At 35.6% G+C, this 15,388-nt stretch overlaps 1 protein-coding gene across 3 annotated transcripts; it reads left to right on the top strand.

Annotated features, from left to right (window-relative positions):
* The first annotated feature begins 2,728 nt into the window (after positions 1 to 2,728).
* On the top strand, positions 2,729 to 10,203 carry LOC142530999 (protein NETWORKED 1D-like). Of its 3 annotated transcripts, none has more exons than XM_075636964.1 (5): positions 2,730 to 2,886; positions 3,243 to 3,331; positions 3,535 to 3,759; positions 4,138 to 8,147; positions 8,996 to 10,203. In XM_075636964.1, exons 3-5 carry the CDS (start codon positions 3,657 to 3,659, stop codon positions 10,028 to 10,030), a joined length of 5,148 nt encoding a protein of 1,715 aa, XP_075493079.1. In that variant the 5' UTR covers positions 2,730 to 2,886; positions 3,243 to 3,331; positions 3,535 to 3,656; the 3' UTR covers positions 10,031 to 10,203. The 3 variants fall into 3 exon arrangements, with proteins under 3 accessions (XP_075493082.1, XP_075493079.1, XP_075493081.1); XM_075636966.1 differs by having other exon boundaries at positions 3,450 to 3,759; XM_075636967.1 differs by lacking the exon at positions 3,243 to 3,331 and having other exon boundaries at positions 2,729 to 2,886.
* The last annotated feature ends 5,185 nt before the right edge of the window (positions 10,204 to 15,388 follow it).

Below are 15,388 nucleotides of genomic sequence, written 5' to 3'. Positions count from 1 at the left end.
TTCTTGTTAAAGAAAAATTTTTATTTTCCACAAATTTTAAGTATGTTTAAAAGAACGGTACGTTACAAAAATGATGGAGTTTTTATTTTAACTTTATTTTTAGTATGAGTGGTGACCGCTATTTTATTTTATGAGTATGTTTATAATAAATTATTTAATAAAAAAATTTCAAATTTTTTTACAAATAATATAATAATAATATTTTAAGACATGGTTCGTCACAGTTAATATGGAGGACATATATCTAGATTATCATAAAAATTCATAATGTGCCAATTTTTTGAGATGAAGCTCCTACTTGACCCGATCAATAAAAAAATATTATTTTGCAATATCAAAAATATCTTTTATTTCATTTTAGTTATGGATTTCTCGTGTGCCAAAAGTATCTTTTATTTCATTTTAATTATGAATTTTTCGTATATATAAATTCATAAAATCGTATGAAAAAAAAAATAGTTATTAGGATTATTACATCAACAGAGAGAGCACATGACAACGAGGGAAGCGTAAAGGGTGCCTTTCGGCAAGAAAAACAATATTACAAAATTATGTTCCTTTTGAACTTCCAACCAAAAAATACTTCTTTTATTTTATTTCCTTTTGCAAGTCGTTCACATTGAATTCCGTTCGGTGGTTTCACTCTACCTACAGTTGTACTCTGCGAATTAAATTATATAAAACTTATATTAAAATGTTCAAATCAAATTATCTTCTTGAAGCATGACGTCTCTTTAGTGTCTCACGAATCATTATTTATGAAATAAGTCAATTATGGTTATATTTAAAATAAAAAATCATATTTTTAGCATAAAAAATAATATTTTTCCTTAAGTAACTCAAATAAAATATTTATCTAACAAAATTGACTTATAAAACAGTCTGACGTGAGTTTTTGTGAACATATAAACAATCCAATAATAATAATAATAAAGAATATATATAGGGGCATAAAGTGAAATGCATGATGACACGTGGAGAGTTCCAATATGACGTATGCTCATTAAATGTGCATTTAATTTACTCTTAAAGTTTTTTTTTTTAAAAAAAACTATATTTGCTAATTACAAGAATATAATGTATAAATATAACATTTAAACACATTAGTGGTTTTGAATCATAATGGAAAGAAAACATATAAAATAGATTTTTTTTTTAAAAAAATGGATAAAATAGCCAAAAAAATTAAATTTTTCTAGAAAAATAAAGAAAGAGAAAAAGAAAATGTCAATTTATTGTGGGCCAAATATTAGGTGATTTTGCATGATGATAAATAAGAAGAATTAATGAATCTCACCGTCCAAACCACATCAACGGGCCCAAAAAAGTCTGGAATGACATCGTCTCCCAATTTGTTCAAAGTAATTAATTATTAACCGCATTCACATTGTTCGAGTCGGAGATCAGACTTACAAAATTAAACAAAGAAAAAATATCACAAAATTTTTGTGAAAAAGAAATCGAGTTGATACATTAGATCGAGAATATTTGATCGAAGCCTTTTTTTTATTCGTATATTATATATACAAAGGATAATTAAATTTTTTATTAATATATTATATATACAAAGGATAATTAAAATATTATGTAGATATTGAGGGGCAGCAATATGATTCTCAGTTGGCAACAATCACGTGAGACAGATTTGTTTGTTCATCTTCGACAAGTTAATAAAATATCGAAGAGTAGGTCTCTTGTGAGATGGTCTCACGAATCTTTAACTGTGAGACGAGTCAACTCTACTTATATTCACAATAAAATATAATAATCTTAACTTAAAAGTAATACTTTTTCATGAATGACCAAAATAAGAGATACGTCTCACAAAATACGACCCGTAAGACCGTCTCGTTTGCCAATATCGAATTATACAATAGCATATCAAATGTTTTCGTATTATATGTATTATACTTTCACTTGTTTTTATGATTATATAAATTTAAATAATTTCGAAGTTGGTAGTTGCCTAGATTGGATCACCATTTTGGTGACGAGATTGTTTTACTATTATAAACAAAGAATATGATAATAATCATTAACTTGTTTAACTTAAAACCAAAATTTTAAATTATTTCAATAAATTATAATTGATAATTTGATATAATGGCTAAAATCATGTTTTTTTAATAGGTATACCGTGAGACGATTTTACTAGTTTATATTCGTGAGACGAGTCGATCCGATTCATACATACTATGAAAAATAACTCTTTCACATAAACTATAATACTTTTCATGATTTGGGTCAGATCGGAGATCCGTCTAATAAAATTGACCAATGAAACAATCTAACATTTTTTGTTTTTTTTGTAAAGCTGAAAGACAAATTATTGATAAACAACATTTACGAGTTAAATTGACATTTAGACTTGCATTTTTTTAGTTGTGTTATTATCAACGTATATAGTTTTGGAAAAACGAGAAATACTCAATCTATAATTGTGGTTTCCAAATTTAATATAAAAAAATCATTTTTATATAAACAACGAGCAAATATTAGAATTTATTTTTTGGGGTAGCGATAAAAATATAAAAATTAATCTCACAGTCTTATAAATTCAAACTATAATCATCCTAAAATACATAAAATACGATTAGTGAAATAATCTAACACCAGTTTTTCCAAATTTTTTTGGAAAAAATAAAAAAACGTGAGAAGTAAACAGTCGACAAAGTAAAGCACTCCACAGTTTACACCTAATATTTGCCATTGGGCTTTTGTGGAATTTGTCATTTTCTTGTTTTCCATTTGACGGATGAGTCATGCTGATGAGCAAAGATCATATTTTTTTGCACTTAGAAATTAAAGGTGGCTCTGCTGAAACACAGAGAACACAGAGTGAAGGATCTGTCAGCAAGGAAGAGAAAACTTTGCGATGAAGATTGGGTGTGCATTTTTTGCTTTTTAATTTTTTTGTCATATCTCACAATCAGACTTTGCTGTATTTTTTTCCGTTTCATCTGTGCACTGTAACTTTTTTTCTTTTGTTTCCATGTTTTCTTAGCGTATAATTCAGTCATATTTATTGTTCGTATGCGTTTCAAGAAATACATTTGCTTGTTCGTAGTGTATAAATGGTTTGGTTGACTTGTCATACTTCATTATTCACGGGTTTTGAAATCAAATGGTGGTTGTTTTAATGATCCTCGTTTTACAGTTTCTGGAATGATCAAAATCTGGTATCTAGGTTTCATGAGTATGTGGGTGGCTTTAGTTCTTTAATTTTGAATTTTCTGTTCTAGGAGTTGTGGAGCAGTTGTTTGATGGAAAACCTGCTATAGTTCTATGTTCATTTTACTGCCCGGATCTTGCATTATTTTTGATTGGTCAGGTAATTCTTGAGGCTACCACTTTTTTGTTTGATAATTTAAGGTCTTAATTTCGTTAAATCAGTTTAATTAATGCTCGTGGTGTGATCTTTTAACTTATTGATACTTTTACCTTATAAGGTTTTTTCCCCACTCGTTTCTGGAAACCTTGAGATGGTTGGGACTAATTGACTGATTCCTCCATTTTTTCTTTACTGGGGGACAGGGGCTAAGTCATCTTCAACTCAATTCTATCTTTTAATCTTGAATTGGGTTCTCCGAGTTTCGTTTTAATTGGACTGAGTACCTGGATTACACCATTTGAAGTTCGTGATCGCATCGAAAGAGATGGCAAAGTTGTCGCACACGGATTCAAGACGTATGTACTCGTGGTGGTGGGATAGTCATATTAGCCCCAAGAATTCAAAATGGCTTCAGGAAAATCTCACAGGTATAGCCTGGTTTTTTCAGGTTTTATTAAAATTATGAACTTGTCCGAAGATTAGAAGTACTTGCTTCACCGTTCCATTTTCTTCTAAATGTATACAAGTCTATATTTTGTGAAATTTCTGCTAAGTTATATGGAAAAATGGCAGATATATGTCAATATTCACTTCAGAATCAAGTCTACGCTTCAGGTCCTTGGTGTATTCTGATTGATGGTTCCTATTATGTTCTTCAGCTAATTTTAACTATGAACGTACGCATATCTTTCTCAGTGGCCGTGGCCATGACTTTAAGATATTGTATTTTGTACCACTTGGGCATTCAACTGGATAGTTGTTACGTATGTATTTTCGGCTGAAAGATTTGTTTTGTGCTTTGATAGATATGGATGCCAAAGTTAAAGTAATGATAAAGCTCATCGAGGAAGATGCTGATTCCTTCGCAAGGAGGGCAGAGATGTATTACAAAAAACGTCCCGAGCTTATGAGAATGGTCGAGGAGTTCTATAGAGCTTATCGAGCATTGGCTGAAAGATATGATCACGCAACTGGTGTGATTCGACATGCACATCGAACTATGGCAGAAGCTTTTCCGAATCAAGTCTCTTCTATGTTTGCTGATGATTCACCTGTGTTTTCTGGAACCGATCCTAGAACACCTGATGAGGATGTTTTGAAACAGAATGGAGAATTCTATTATGATTCTGATACTGTTGCAAGAAGGAGGGCATTAAAACACCAACTCAGGGACCCTTTTGGCTCAGTTGAAAGGGTGCGGAAGGGTCTAAATTTTGATGAAACAGAGGAAAAAGAGAGTACCAGGTTTGAAAAATCATCAAAACCTAATGAACGTGAATCTGAGGAAATCCTAAAGTTGAAGGAATGCATTGCCAAATTGGAAAGTGAGAAGGAAGCTGGCCTTGCTCAATATCAATTGAGTGTAGATAAACTGTCCCAGCTTGAATTGGAAATATCTCAAACTCAAGAAGATTTCAGAATGTATAGTGATCGCACAACTAAAGCTGAAAACGATGTTGTTATTTTGAAGGAATCGCTGTCTAAACTAGAATCTGAAAAAGAGTTGAAGCTCCAAGAATATGAAAGATCCTTGGAAAGGTTATCCGATCTAGAGGCTATTATCTCTACTGCTCGAGAGGATACCGAGAAATCCAATCAAAGAGCTTGTGTTGCTGAAACTGAAGCACAATCCTTGAGAGTTGAACGGGATAAGATGGCCATCGAAAAGGATGCAGCTCTTGATCGGTACTTGCAATTGTTGGAGGCGATATCAAACCATGAAAACAAACTACAAGTCTCCGAAGAGGATGCTACTAAGTTGAAAGAGAGAGCAGAAAAGGCGGAAAGTGAAGTTGAAATTCTTAAACAAACCATTTCCAAATTAACTGATGACGAGGAAGCTGCAGCTTTTCAATGCCAGCAATGCTTGGAGACGATTTCCAGCCTAGAGGACAAAGTTACACGTGCCCAAGACGAGGTCAAACTCCTTAATCTAGAGATAGATAGTGGAGTATCCAAGTTAAAGGGTACTGAAGAAAAATGTCTCTTGTTGGAAAGATCAAATCAGTCTCTCCACTCTGAGTTGGAGTCTTTGATATTGAAGATGGGAACACAAACTCAAGATCTTACAGAGAAGCAGAAGGAATTAGGGCAACTTTGGGCTTGCTTACAAGAGGAACAGTTACGGTTTGTGGAGGCTGAGACTGCTTTTCAGACATTGCAGCATTTGCACGCCCAAACTCAGGAAGACCTGCGATCTATGGCGTCCGAGCTGCAGAAGAGGGCTCAACTTTTGAACATTTCACAGACCCATAATCAGAGTTTACAAGATGCAGTTCTTAAGGTAAAGGAGGAGAACAAACATCTTGGTGAGCTCAATGCATCTTCATCCTTGTCGATTGAGGAGATGCAACATGAGATTTCCGATTTAAAAGATTCAAAAGGGAAACTTGAGGAGGAAGTTGAACTTCGGCTAGACGAAAGAAATGCACTGCAGCAAGATATTTATTGCCTAAAAGAGGAATTGAATGATCTGCAAAAGAAGCATCATTCAGTTGTGGACCAGATGCATCTGGTCGGCTTCTATCCAGAGTCCTTTGGATCATCAGTGAGGGAACTGCAGGATGAGAATTCCAACTTGAAAGAAACTTGGGACAGAGAAAAAAGGGATAAAGAAGCTCTCATGGCAAAACTGGAAATTATGGAGCAGCTTCTTGAGAAAAATGCAGTCTTAGAAACCTCCCTTTCTGATTTGAATGCTGAGCTAGATGCAGTCAGAGGAAAGATCGAAACGTTAGAGCAGTCCTTACAATCTCTTCTGAAGGAGAAATCCTCCCTCATGACGCAACTACAGGAAGCAAACAAAAATTTGGAGAGTCTCACAGAGAATAACATTGTTATGGCGAATTCACTTTCTGATGTTCACAATCAGATCCAGATGTCAGTGGTTAAAGCAAAAACATTAGAAGATTCATGCCAGTTGCTTGAAAATGAGAAGGCTGATCTCATCGGTGAGAAGCACGGATTAAATTCTCAGCTAGAAAACACAGTGCAAAGATTGGAAGAGCTTGGAAAACATTATGGAGAACTAGAAGGAAGATACATAGCTCTTGAGAAAGAAAGAAACTCAACTCTTCACAAAGTTCAAGAGCTGCAGACATCATTGGAGGTAGCAAGGAAAGAACATGGCAATTACATTCAGATTAGTGAGTCACGGTTAATAGGTGTTGAAGCTGAAATGTGTGATTTGCACGAAGAATGTCGGTGGATAAAGAGAGAACTTGATGAAGTAATAGATAATGCCATGATCTTTGAAATTGAGATATTTGTATTGCAAAGAATTGCTGAAGAGCTGAAACAAAATAATTTCTCCTTGATGAAAAAGCATCAACAACTTTTGGAGAAATCCACTTTGCGTGAAAAGATCGTGTCACAGTTGGAGAAGAGCAATGTTGAGCAACGAGTTGAAATTAAATCTTTGTCCGACCAAGCTTTAAGTCTGAGGGCTGGCACTTGTCAGTTATTGAAAGTTCTGAATGTTGTTCAGGATCCTGCCTTAATGGATAAAGCTGGACAACACCATTTTTATTTCAACCAGCTGTTTAGTACTATTCAAGATTTGAAAACGTCACTCTGCAAAGCTGAAGAAGAAAATCAACATTGGGCTGTTGAATTATCAGTTCTTGTCGAGTGGATTAGGCAGCTAAGGCTTGAGGCACAAAATCTTAATGTGGAAAAAAGCAATATCGAGCATGAGTTCAAGGAAAGATCTGAGCATCTCTCATCTGTACAGGATGAGGTAATTAAACACCTGGAGACAAATGAAAATTTGAGGCTAAAATTGAAGGAAGGAGACTACATGAAGGAAGCACTAATGATTCAGATCGAAGATTTACTGAGAAATTTAACGGATATGCAAGGTACCTATGAGATATTGCGAAGAGAAAAATCAGAAGTTCACGAGGAGAAAAGATCCTTGATGGAGAAATTTTTACATTTGGAGGAAAAAAGTAACGCACTCGAAGAGGAAAATTTTGTGTTGTGCGATAAAATGATAGCTTTGGATAATCTCTCCTTGATATTGAGAAGCTGTGCCGAAGAGAAATCGATGGCAGTGAGAGAATTGGCTGAAGATCAAAATAAACTTCATGATGTGAATGGCATTCTTGTGGGGAAGTTAAGCTTAGCAGAGGGGAGGTTAGAAGAATCAAATATTGAAATTCTCCACCTCAAGCAGCAATTGCAGATATCAGAGAATGAACTGAAGGTTATTGCTACTGTCAAAGATCAGCTGTCCGATGATATTGAAAATGGGAAAAATGTGCTACATCAGATGAAATTAGAACTTAAAGAAGCTGAACGAAAGATCGTTCAATTGCATAAAATCGTGGAAGATTTGAAATTTGAGAGCAATGAGTTTAAGACTACTAGAGATGACCAAGTGAATCAGATTTTCAATCTTTCCACCACGAATGACCATTTGAGCATGGAGAATAATCTTCTGCGTGAAGCAAGTCAGATTCTGGAAGGTAAGCTTCGTGATTTGCATGGAGAGTTCAATAAGAGCAAAAGCGATGGGGAAAATCTGAAAAATGAGCTGAAATTGAAAGGTGAGGAGATTGACGAGTTGGAAATTCAGGCTACATCAGTTTTTGGCCAATTACAGTACTCCATTGTCTGTCAGCTTCTTCTCAAGCAAAAGTTTCACGAGCTCGAAGGAGCATGTCTTGACTATATTGATCAAAATGAATGTCTCAAAAATCAACTTGCTGCAATTCGCCCTGAAATTGTTTCTGTAAAGGCATGTGTATCCTCCCTGGAGAACTGTACAGATCGACAGATTAAGCTTCAAAATCCTGAAGACGAGGAACTGCTGGTATATTTGAGCACCCTAAATACATTGCAACCTGTTGACCTGACATAAAACATCCATGCTTGCTGTAATTCCTTTGAATTTAACTATTCAAGTGGTATTCCCCATTGTTTGAGATAATTCTTTTGGTAAAAACGTTATATTCCTAAATGAGCAGAATCTAGCAATGGACCTATCTCACTTGATAATGGTGCTGCATGGATATGAACAAAATGCACTACAGTTACTTGAAGTAGATAGAGAGTTTATAACACCAGAAATTTATGATGTGAAATATAATCATTGAGTTATACAGATTGTCTTTAAACTCTAAACCCCAAGTCAAGACAGTATAGCCTCTGTTTTTTCTTGAACAAGTTTTTTGCCTTGGGTTTTATTTGTTTTTTAACAAGTGGTGAAAACCTTAACTTTTTAATTATTGTCTTGATTTCTTGATTTTGACTCACAGTCATCTTGCACTAAACAAGTATGTGGAATATTTTATTGGGTGGAAAAAATTCGATTATGCTAAATATTTTTGTCTTTTTTTTTTATAGGAAACATAATATTATATAAATTGAAAGTTTCTTAATACAATAATAGCGGGTGACTAAATATTTTTGTCTTGACTCTTGATGATATTGGTAATAAACTTTAATGGGATGGATTGCAGTCTCCAATTAGGATAAAATTCTTATGTGCTAACATGTGGGTGACGCTGACCAGTGCGAAGCTTTAATTGCATAATGTAATGATGCATTATCTTGCAGTTCTTTGACTTCCTAATGTGAGATTATTAAAAATCTCCACCCAGTATTCACCAGTCATTGGTTTTAACTACTGCTGCGTTTTTTTCTTGTTCGTTTGTTTAGGTTGCTGAAGGTATAAATGATTCGCAAGGAATGGATTTCAATGAGGATGAGAAGGCCCCAATGCAAGATATGATTTCGGACTTGCGTGATCTGCATGTGAGGCTTCAGGCCTATGAAAAGGCATCAGCTGCAACAAGGGAGGGCATGGTTCAAGAAAGCATCGATCTACATTCTAGGCTGGACACTTCATTAAAGCAAATTGAGTTTCTAAAATCAGAGAGTTGGCGTTACAGAAGAAGTCTGAAGCAAACATCTGAATTCTCCGAGGCTGAAAATACACTTCTGATGAAAGACATCATGCTTGATCAGATATCAAATGGTTCACCTTATGGAGTTGGCATGAGAGAACAGATTGAAACGGATAATCAAATTGTTGAGTTACCAGAAAATATAAATCCTATAAAGAACCAGAAAGGTGGGTTCCTTGCCTCAGATGAACCTATTGTCAAAGAGTCCAGCATGGACGAGTTAGAGATCTCAAAAAGATTTTCTGGGACTGTTCAAGAAGAGAACAAGAAGAAGGTGTTGGAACGTCTCGACTCAGATGTTCAGAAACTGGCTAATCTGCAAATCACAGTTCAAGATTTGATGAGAAAACTTCAGATTACAGAAAAGGGAAAGCGTGGTAAATCTGTGATTGAATGTGAAGCGCTCAAAGGTAAGCTTGAAGAAGCTGACGTAGCCATCATGAAATTGTTTGATTTCAATGGCAGATTGATAAAAACTGTTGAACATAGCACTTTCTCTGATGTTAAGTCATCGTTTGACTTAGAAGGGGATGGAAATGCCAGGAGAAGGGTATCTGAGCAGGCACGACGAATGTCTGAAAAAATCGGGAGGTTGCAACTGGAGATACAAAAATTACAGTTTATTTTACTCAAGCTCGGTGATGAAAAAGAAGGAAAACCTAATGTATCAGATATAAAACGAAGAGTTCTTCTGCGTGATTATCTGTACGGAGGAAGAAGAACAGGGCAGGGCCAGAAGAAGGCACTGTTTTGCGGATGCTTCGAGCCTTCCACTGTGGATCATTGAAGTCTTGGTGAAGGCCTATGTTTAAGGAGACTAGTTTCCTACATTCGTGCTCATTAAATCCTTTCTTTTAGGTCTTTTGTTTCTAAAAATAATCTGTTAGGTGCTTGCAAATTTCTAATGTTTCTGTTGAAGACTAGGGAACTATTTTCTGGGATATGTTCCATTTTTACTCACTCTAGCTCAAAGAAACAAACTCCACCCCGGAATTTAATAAAGAGGCTCAACCTAGTGTTTCTTGTGGAATCACATTTATATTAGTAATTTATTTTTTCATCAGCTTGCTCCTTCTCTGCATACCATGCCAGGATTCGTCTATTCAATGGTGAAGTTGTAAAGGGCACAAGAGTTATAATAGTTATATTGGAGACCATAAGTAACGAGGAGCATAAACTTGTTAACAATTCCACTATTTATCACCAAGTCAAGTTATGATCAGGAACATGGAATAGACATTATCTTGATTCAACCTGCTGGACCCTCTTTCGGGGCACTCTTTCTTGTTTGTCCCACGTAGAGTCGTCATTGCCGGTAAAAGTATTTTGCCACACTGGAAAAATTTGTATGTCATAATTCGAGAGAATTATTGATTAATTATGCTGTGTTGAATATGTTAGGATTTGGGAGTAGCGAGTATAAATGTTGTAACATCTGGAAAGTTTATTTGGACAATTAAAAAAATATATTGAAATGTCAAAAATAAAGTTTGGAGATGGATATTTTTGCACAAAAGTGCACCAGATGGACCATTCGGACACTAGCCCCAGTGACTAGTTTGTCTCGCATGACAGATGAGGCACAAACCTGTTTGTGACGGTGAGTTTCCCAAAATCACATACTGAATTGCCATTGCCTCGATATTTTGTAATGTTTGAGATTGATATGCTTATTCTATTGATTTGTAGTTAAGCATATGTTATGTGATGAGTCATGAGCGGATATGCCTAGTCCTTGGGCTGATGTGCCTGATATTTGGCGGAGATGCCAATTGGCAGGATATGCCAAGTCTGTGGCGGATATGCCAAGACACCGGACGTTTGGTCATATCGATGTTGCCTAGGAGTGGAGCAACTTCTATTGTTGAGATTCGATATGGACATGACAAAAGTTCGTAAATAAGAACGTACCGCCACCGCGATCGGGAGAGTAGGTGGGAGATTGTTACGTTCTTATTCAGATCGGGATCCCTAGATTAGGAACGACTCGAGTCAGAGAGTATGAGTCAGAGTTTGATTTACAGTTTTATATCGATTCATGTCTTTCGGATTTGATACATGTTATTGATATTTATTTCATGCTTTTATATCTGTTATATGATTGCATGTATACATGATTTATACTGGGAATATATTTCTCACCAGAGTTATCCGGCTGTTGTTGTGTTTGTATGTGTGCATGACAACAGGTGGGACAGGATCAGGGTCAGGATGAGGATGAGAGAGGAAAAGTTAGCGTGGAGATCCGGCTCAGAAGTAGATAGGCTTCAGCACTTGACATATAGTAGTTGAACCCTAGTTTGACAGGACTGTATTTAGTACAAGACATGTACTTTTACTTTTGATATGTATATCAGATTGATTACATTACGTTTCCGCACTTGTATTTTAAAAAAAAATTTAGACCATGTTTATCTTAATTGATTAAATTATTCCCAAGAACGATTAAGAAATGAATTAGCGTCCGGGTCCCCACACAGGGAATTCCGAATTGGCCAAAATGGTCGACAAGAAAGTTGTAGTCCTATGTCAATTCTTGCATCTCCCACTGGTTCCAAGTCATTTGGAGGTCCGAGTCAAAAGTTATGCCATTCTACTAAAATGTGTCAGTGCAGAAATGATGATACACATAACACACTTCGGCCCTATAACGTACCGTAATTTTTGAACTACTTGAAATTTGCGGAAAAATAAAAAATTTCTTAAATACCAATAAACTTTCAAATTGCGATCATAAACAAACTGTCCACCCAAAAGTATTTGCAATAAAAGAGATCACCAATAAAGTTTGTGTTGAAAACTAAATTCCGGCGTTTGACAAAATATGAACCAACTGAAAATACGAACCAACTGATCGAGTAAACTGAACTCAGCAACTGGACTTAACAACTGAAATCAGCTGATCTAATAAAGAAGACTGATCAGTTGGAAACTGATCAGTTGATATATTCAGCCGTATGCTAAGCACCCTTCAACTGAACATGTCTCGGGAAAGAACATTCAACCGTCAAGAGACATAGAAAATTGCAACGCCGCACTTCAATCAATACAGCTTAGAAAAACGCATTTTCGCGAAAGCAATTAAGACGCCGCATCACAATAAATGAAGCAAACAATGTCCAAGGAATAATCAAGTAGAAATCAACGGATACAAAGATTCAAATTCATCTCAAGTTACCGTTAGAGAAAAGAAGCTTATAAATATGACAGAAGAACAGCTGAAAAAAAAAAGGGAGTCAACACTATTCAAAAGCTTGCTGTCACTCTGTCAAAATATTAGCTCACTCTTACTTGATATATTCGTAGAAGTTAAGGCTACAATTTAAGCTCAATAGCAAGTTGTAATAATCGTTGAAATTCGATAGTGCTAAGATCAGTTACGCACTGAGAACATTCTGTTAAACTAAGAGTTTCAGTTTTTGGCAGTATTAAGTCCAAACTGAAGTGGGTCAGTACAATTATTGTATTTGATCAAAGTCTTTTAGTGGATATCATATCCTTGAGATAGAAGGGGTGACGTAGGAGTAATTAAATTCTCCGAACATCCAGAAACAACTCTTGCCTACTTTATTTCAGTTTCGTATTCTATCTTTCAGTCAGTTATTTTCCGCAACTACTTTAGTTTAACTGATTGTCATTGACCAACAAGATTCCGAGAATCAGTTTGTCACCAAACTGAACTCAAAATTAGAAAAGACCAGTTTTAACTGTAAGTGTTTATTCAACCCTCCCTTCTAAAAACTCTTGATACGTTAATCGATCCTATCAAGTAGTATCAGAGCGGTTGAATCTTGTTCTTGAATACTTTTGATCTAAAAACTTGCCAGCATGACTTCATTCAACAAAATTCCCATGTTCTCCAGAGAAGAATTTGATGATTGGAAAATCAGAATGCAGGCTCATTTGGCTGCACAAGATGATGACATGTGGTATGTGATAACTGATGGACCCATGAAGATTCTAAAAACAAATACAGCAGTTGCCATTACAGAAGGAGCACCACAAAGAATAGAAAAGTCCAGAGATGAATGGACAACTGAAGATAAAAGAAAAGCAAATCTTGATAATGTGGCTAAAGACATTCTGTACAAAACGCTGGACAAAGTAACCTTCAGCAAAATAAAAATGTGTAAGACAGCCAAAGAAATTTGGGAAAAGCTGATCCAGTTGTGTGAAGGAAATAATCAAACCAAAGAAAATAAACTTTCTGTTGCAGTGCAAAAGTTTGATAACATCAAAATGAAAGCAGGAGAATCGATGCACGAGTATGATGAAAGAGTAAGCAGTATCATCAATGAGCTAAATGCACTTGGAAAAGTGTATACCAACAAAGAGATTGCACTGAAGGTAATAAGAGGTCTTCCCAAGGAATGGGATGTCAAGACCATGGCAATGAGGGAGTCCAAAGATCTGAATCAAATCGAACTTCATGATCTGTTTGCTGATTTAAAGGCCTATGAATTTGAGCTGCAGACCAGAGAAGGAGAATCATCTACCTCTGCAGCCACAACTGCTCTAGCTGCTGTCAGAACTGAACCAATCAGTTTAGTCAAAAAATCTGCTGATCAGTTGAGTAATGATGTTATGTCATTGTTCATCAAAAAATTTGGAAGGTTCATGAGAAAGAATCAAGGGAACTTCCAGAAGCCATACCAAAGGAACAATTCCAAAGATGAACCAAATGCCTGCTATAACTGTGGCAAATCAGGTCACTTCATTGCTGATTGTCCTAAACCCAAGAAGGACAGTCAAGTCTCAACTGATAGAAGAAAGAAATCATATGAACACAAAAGAAGACCCAAGGAAGATAAAAAGGTCATCAGAAAGAAACATGAGGTACTCTTAGCTGAAGGAAACCAATCTAAATGGGCAGAAACTGACAGTGAAGAGTCGGAACCAGAAAGCTCATGCAGTTATAGTGATGATGAGGAAGTAAAGTGCTTGATGGCTAATGATGCAGCAGAAGAATCATCTAGCCAACAGGTATTTGATTTCAGCTCAACTGATTTCACACGAGAAGAACTCATTCTAACACTACATGACATGGTAAATGAGTATCAAAAGCTTGCATCATCATTTGAAGAAATCAAAGCAAAGCAAACTGATCCCACAGACAATAAAACCAAAACTGATGAATCAGTCGATGGGTTGAGTCTAAAAAGGGAAATTGCTGAGTTAAAAGCAGAAAGAAACAAAAATCAGTCATTAATACAGAAGTTGATGCTTGAAAACTCAAAACAAACTGAGCTTATTCAGTCTTGGAACAAATCATCTACTGCACTAAATGAGATGCAGATTTCACAAAAATCAGTTTATGATAAAACTGGTTTAGGGTACAACACTCAAGGAGAAATGTATCCAAATGATACTCAACCAAAGCTAACAATAGACAAAGGGAAATACATTCACTTTGTCAAATCAGCAGTGGTACAAGAACAAATTGAGCCCAGTAAACTGATTGAGCAACCTACTGAGAATATGAACAAGGCTAGAAGATATGGGATTGGTTGTAGTCAAAAATTCTCAACTGATTCACAAAGTCTGTCATCAAAAAGATTTTACAAAAACTATTCGAATGGCTATTCCAATTACTATAACTGCAAGCCAGTTCAGAAGAGATATAGACTGAACAATCAGTTGAATAAAGCTAAAACACATATTGTATCATCCGTACACTACACAAGCACACAAAAGCCGAGAAAAACCATTTGGAATACAGTTACTGGAAAGTCTGTTAGACTAATCCAAGTATGGGTTCCTAAAGGACTAATCAGTTCAGGACCCAAATAGATATGGGTACCAAATTATATTATGTGTGTGACTGCAGGTAACATGTACAAACAAGAACTCAATATGGTATTTGGACAGTGGATGTTCGCGACATATGACAGGAGATGCAAGTATACTATCTCAACTGATCAAATACAGTGGTCCAAATATCAGTTTTGGGGACAATTCTAAAGGTAGAACTGTGGGTAAGGGTAAGCTTATCCATGGTAACTTTACTTTTAAAAATATTCTATTAGTAGAAAACCTGAAATATAACTTGATCAACATCAGTCAGTTATGCGACAGTGGATTCTCAGTACATTTTGACAAAAACTCATGTCGAGTCAAAAATTCAACTGATGAAATCATACTAACT

This window comes from Primulina tabacum, chromosome 17, assembly GCF_025594145.1.
Source record: "Primulina tabacum isolate GXHZ01 chromosome 17, ASM2559414v2, whole genome shotgun sequence".
NCBI lineage: Eukaryota > Viridiplantae > Streptophyta > Magnoliopsida > Lamiales > Gesneriaceae > Primulina > Primulina tabacum.
This window is presented reverse-complemented; position numbering and strand designations above follow the sequence as displayed.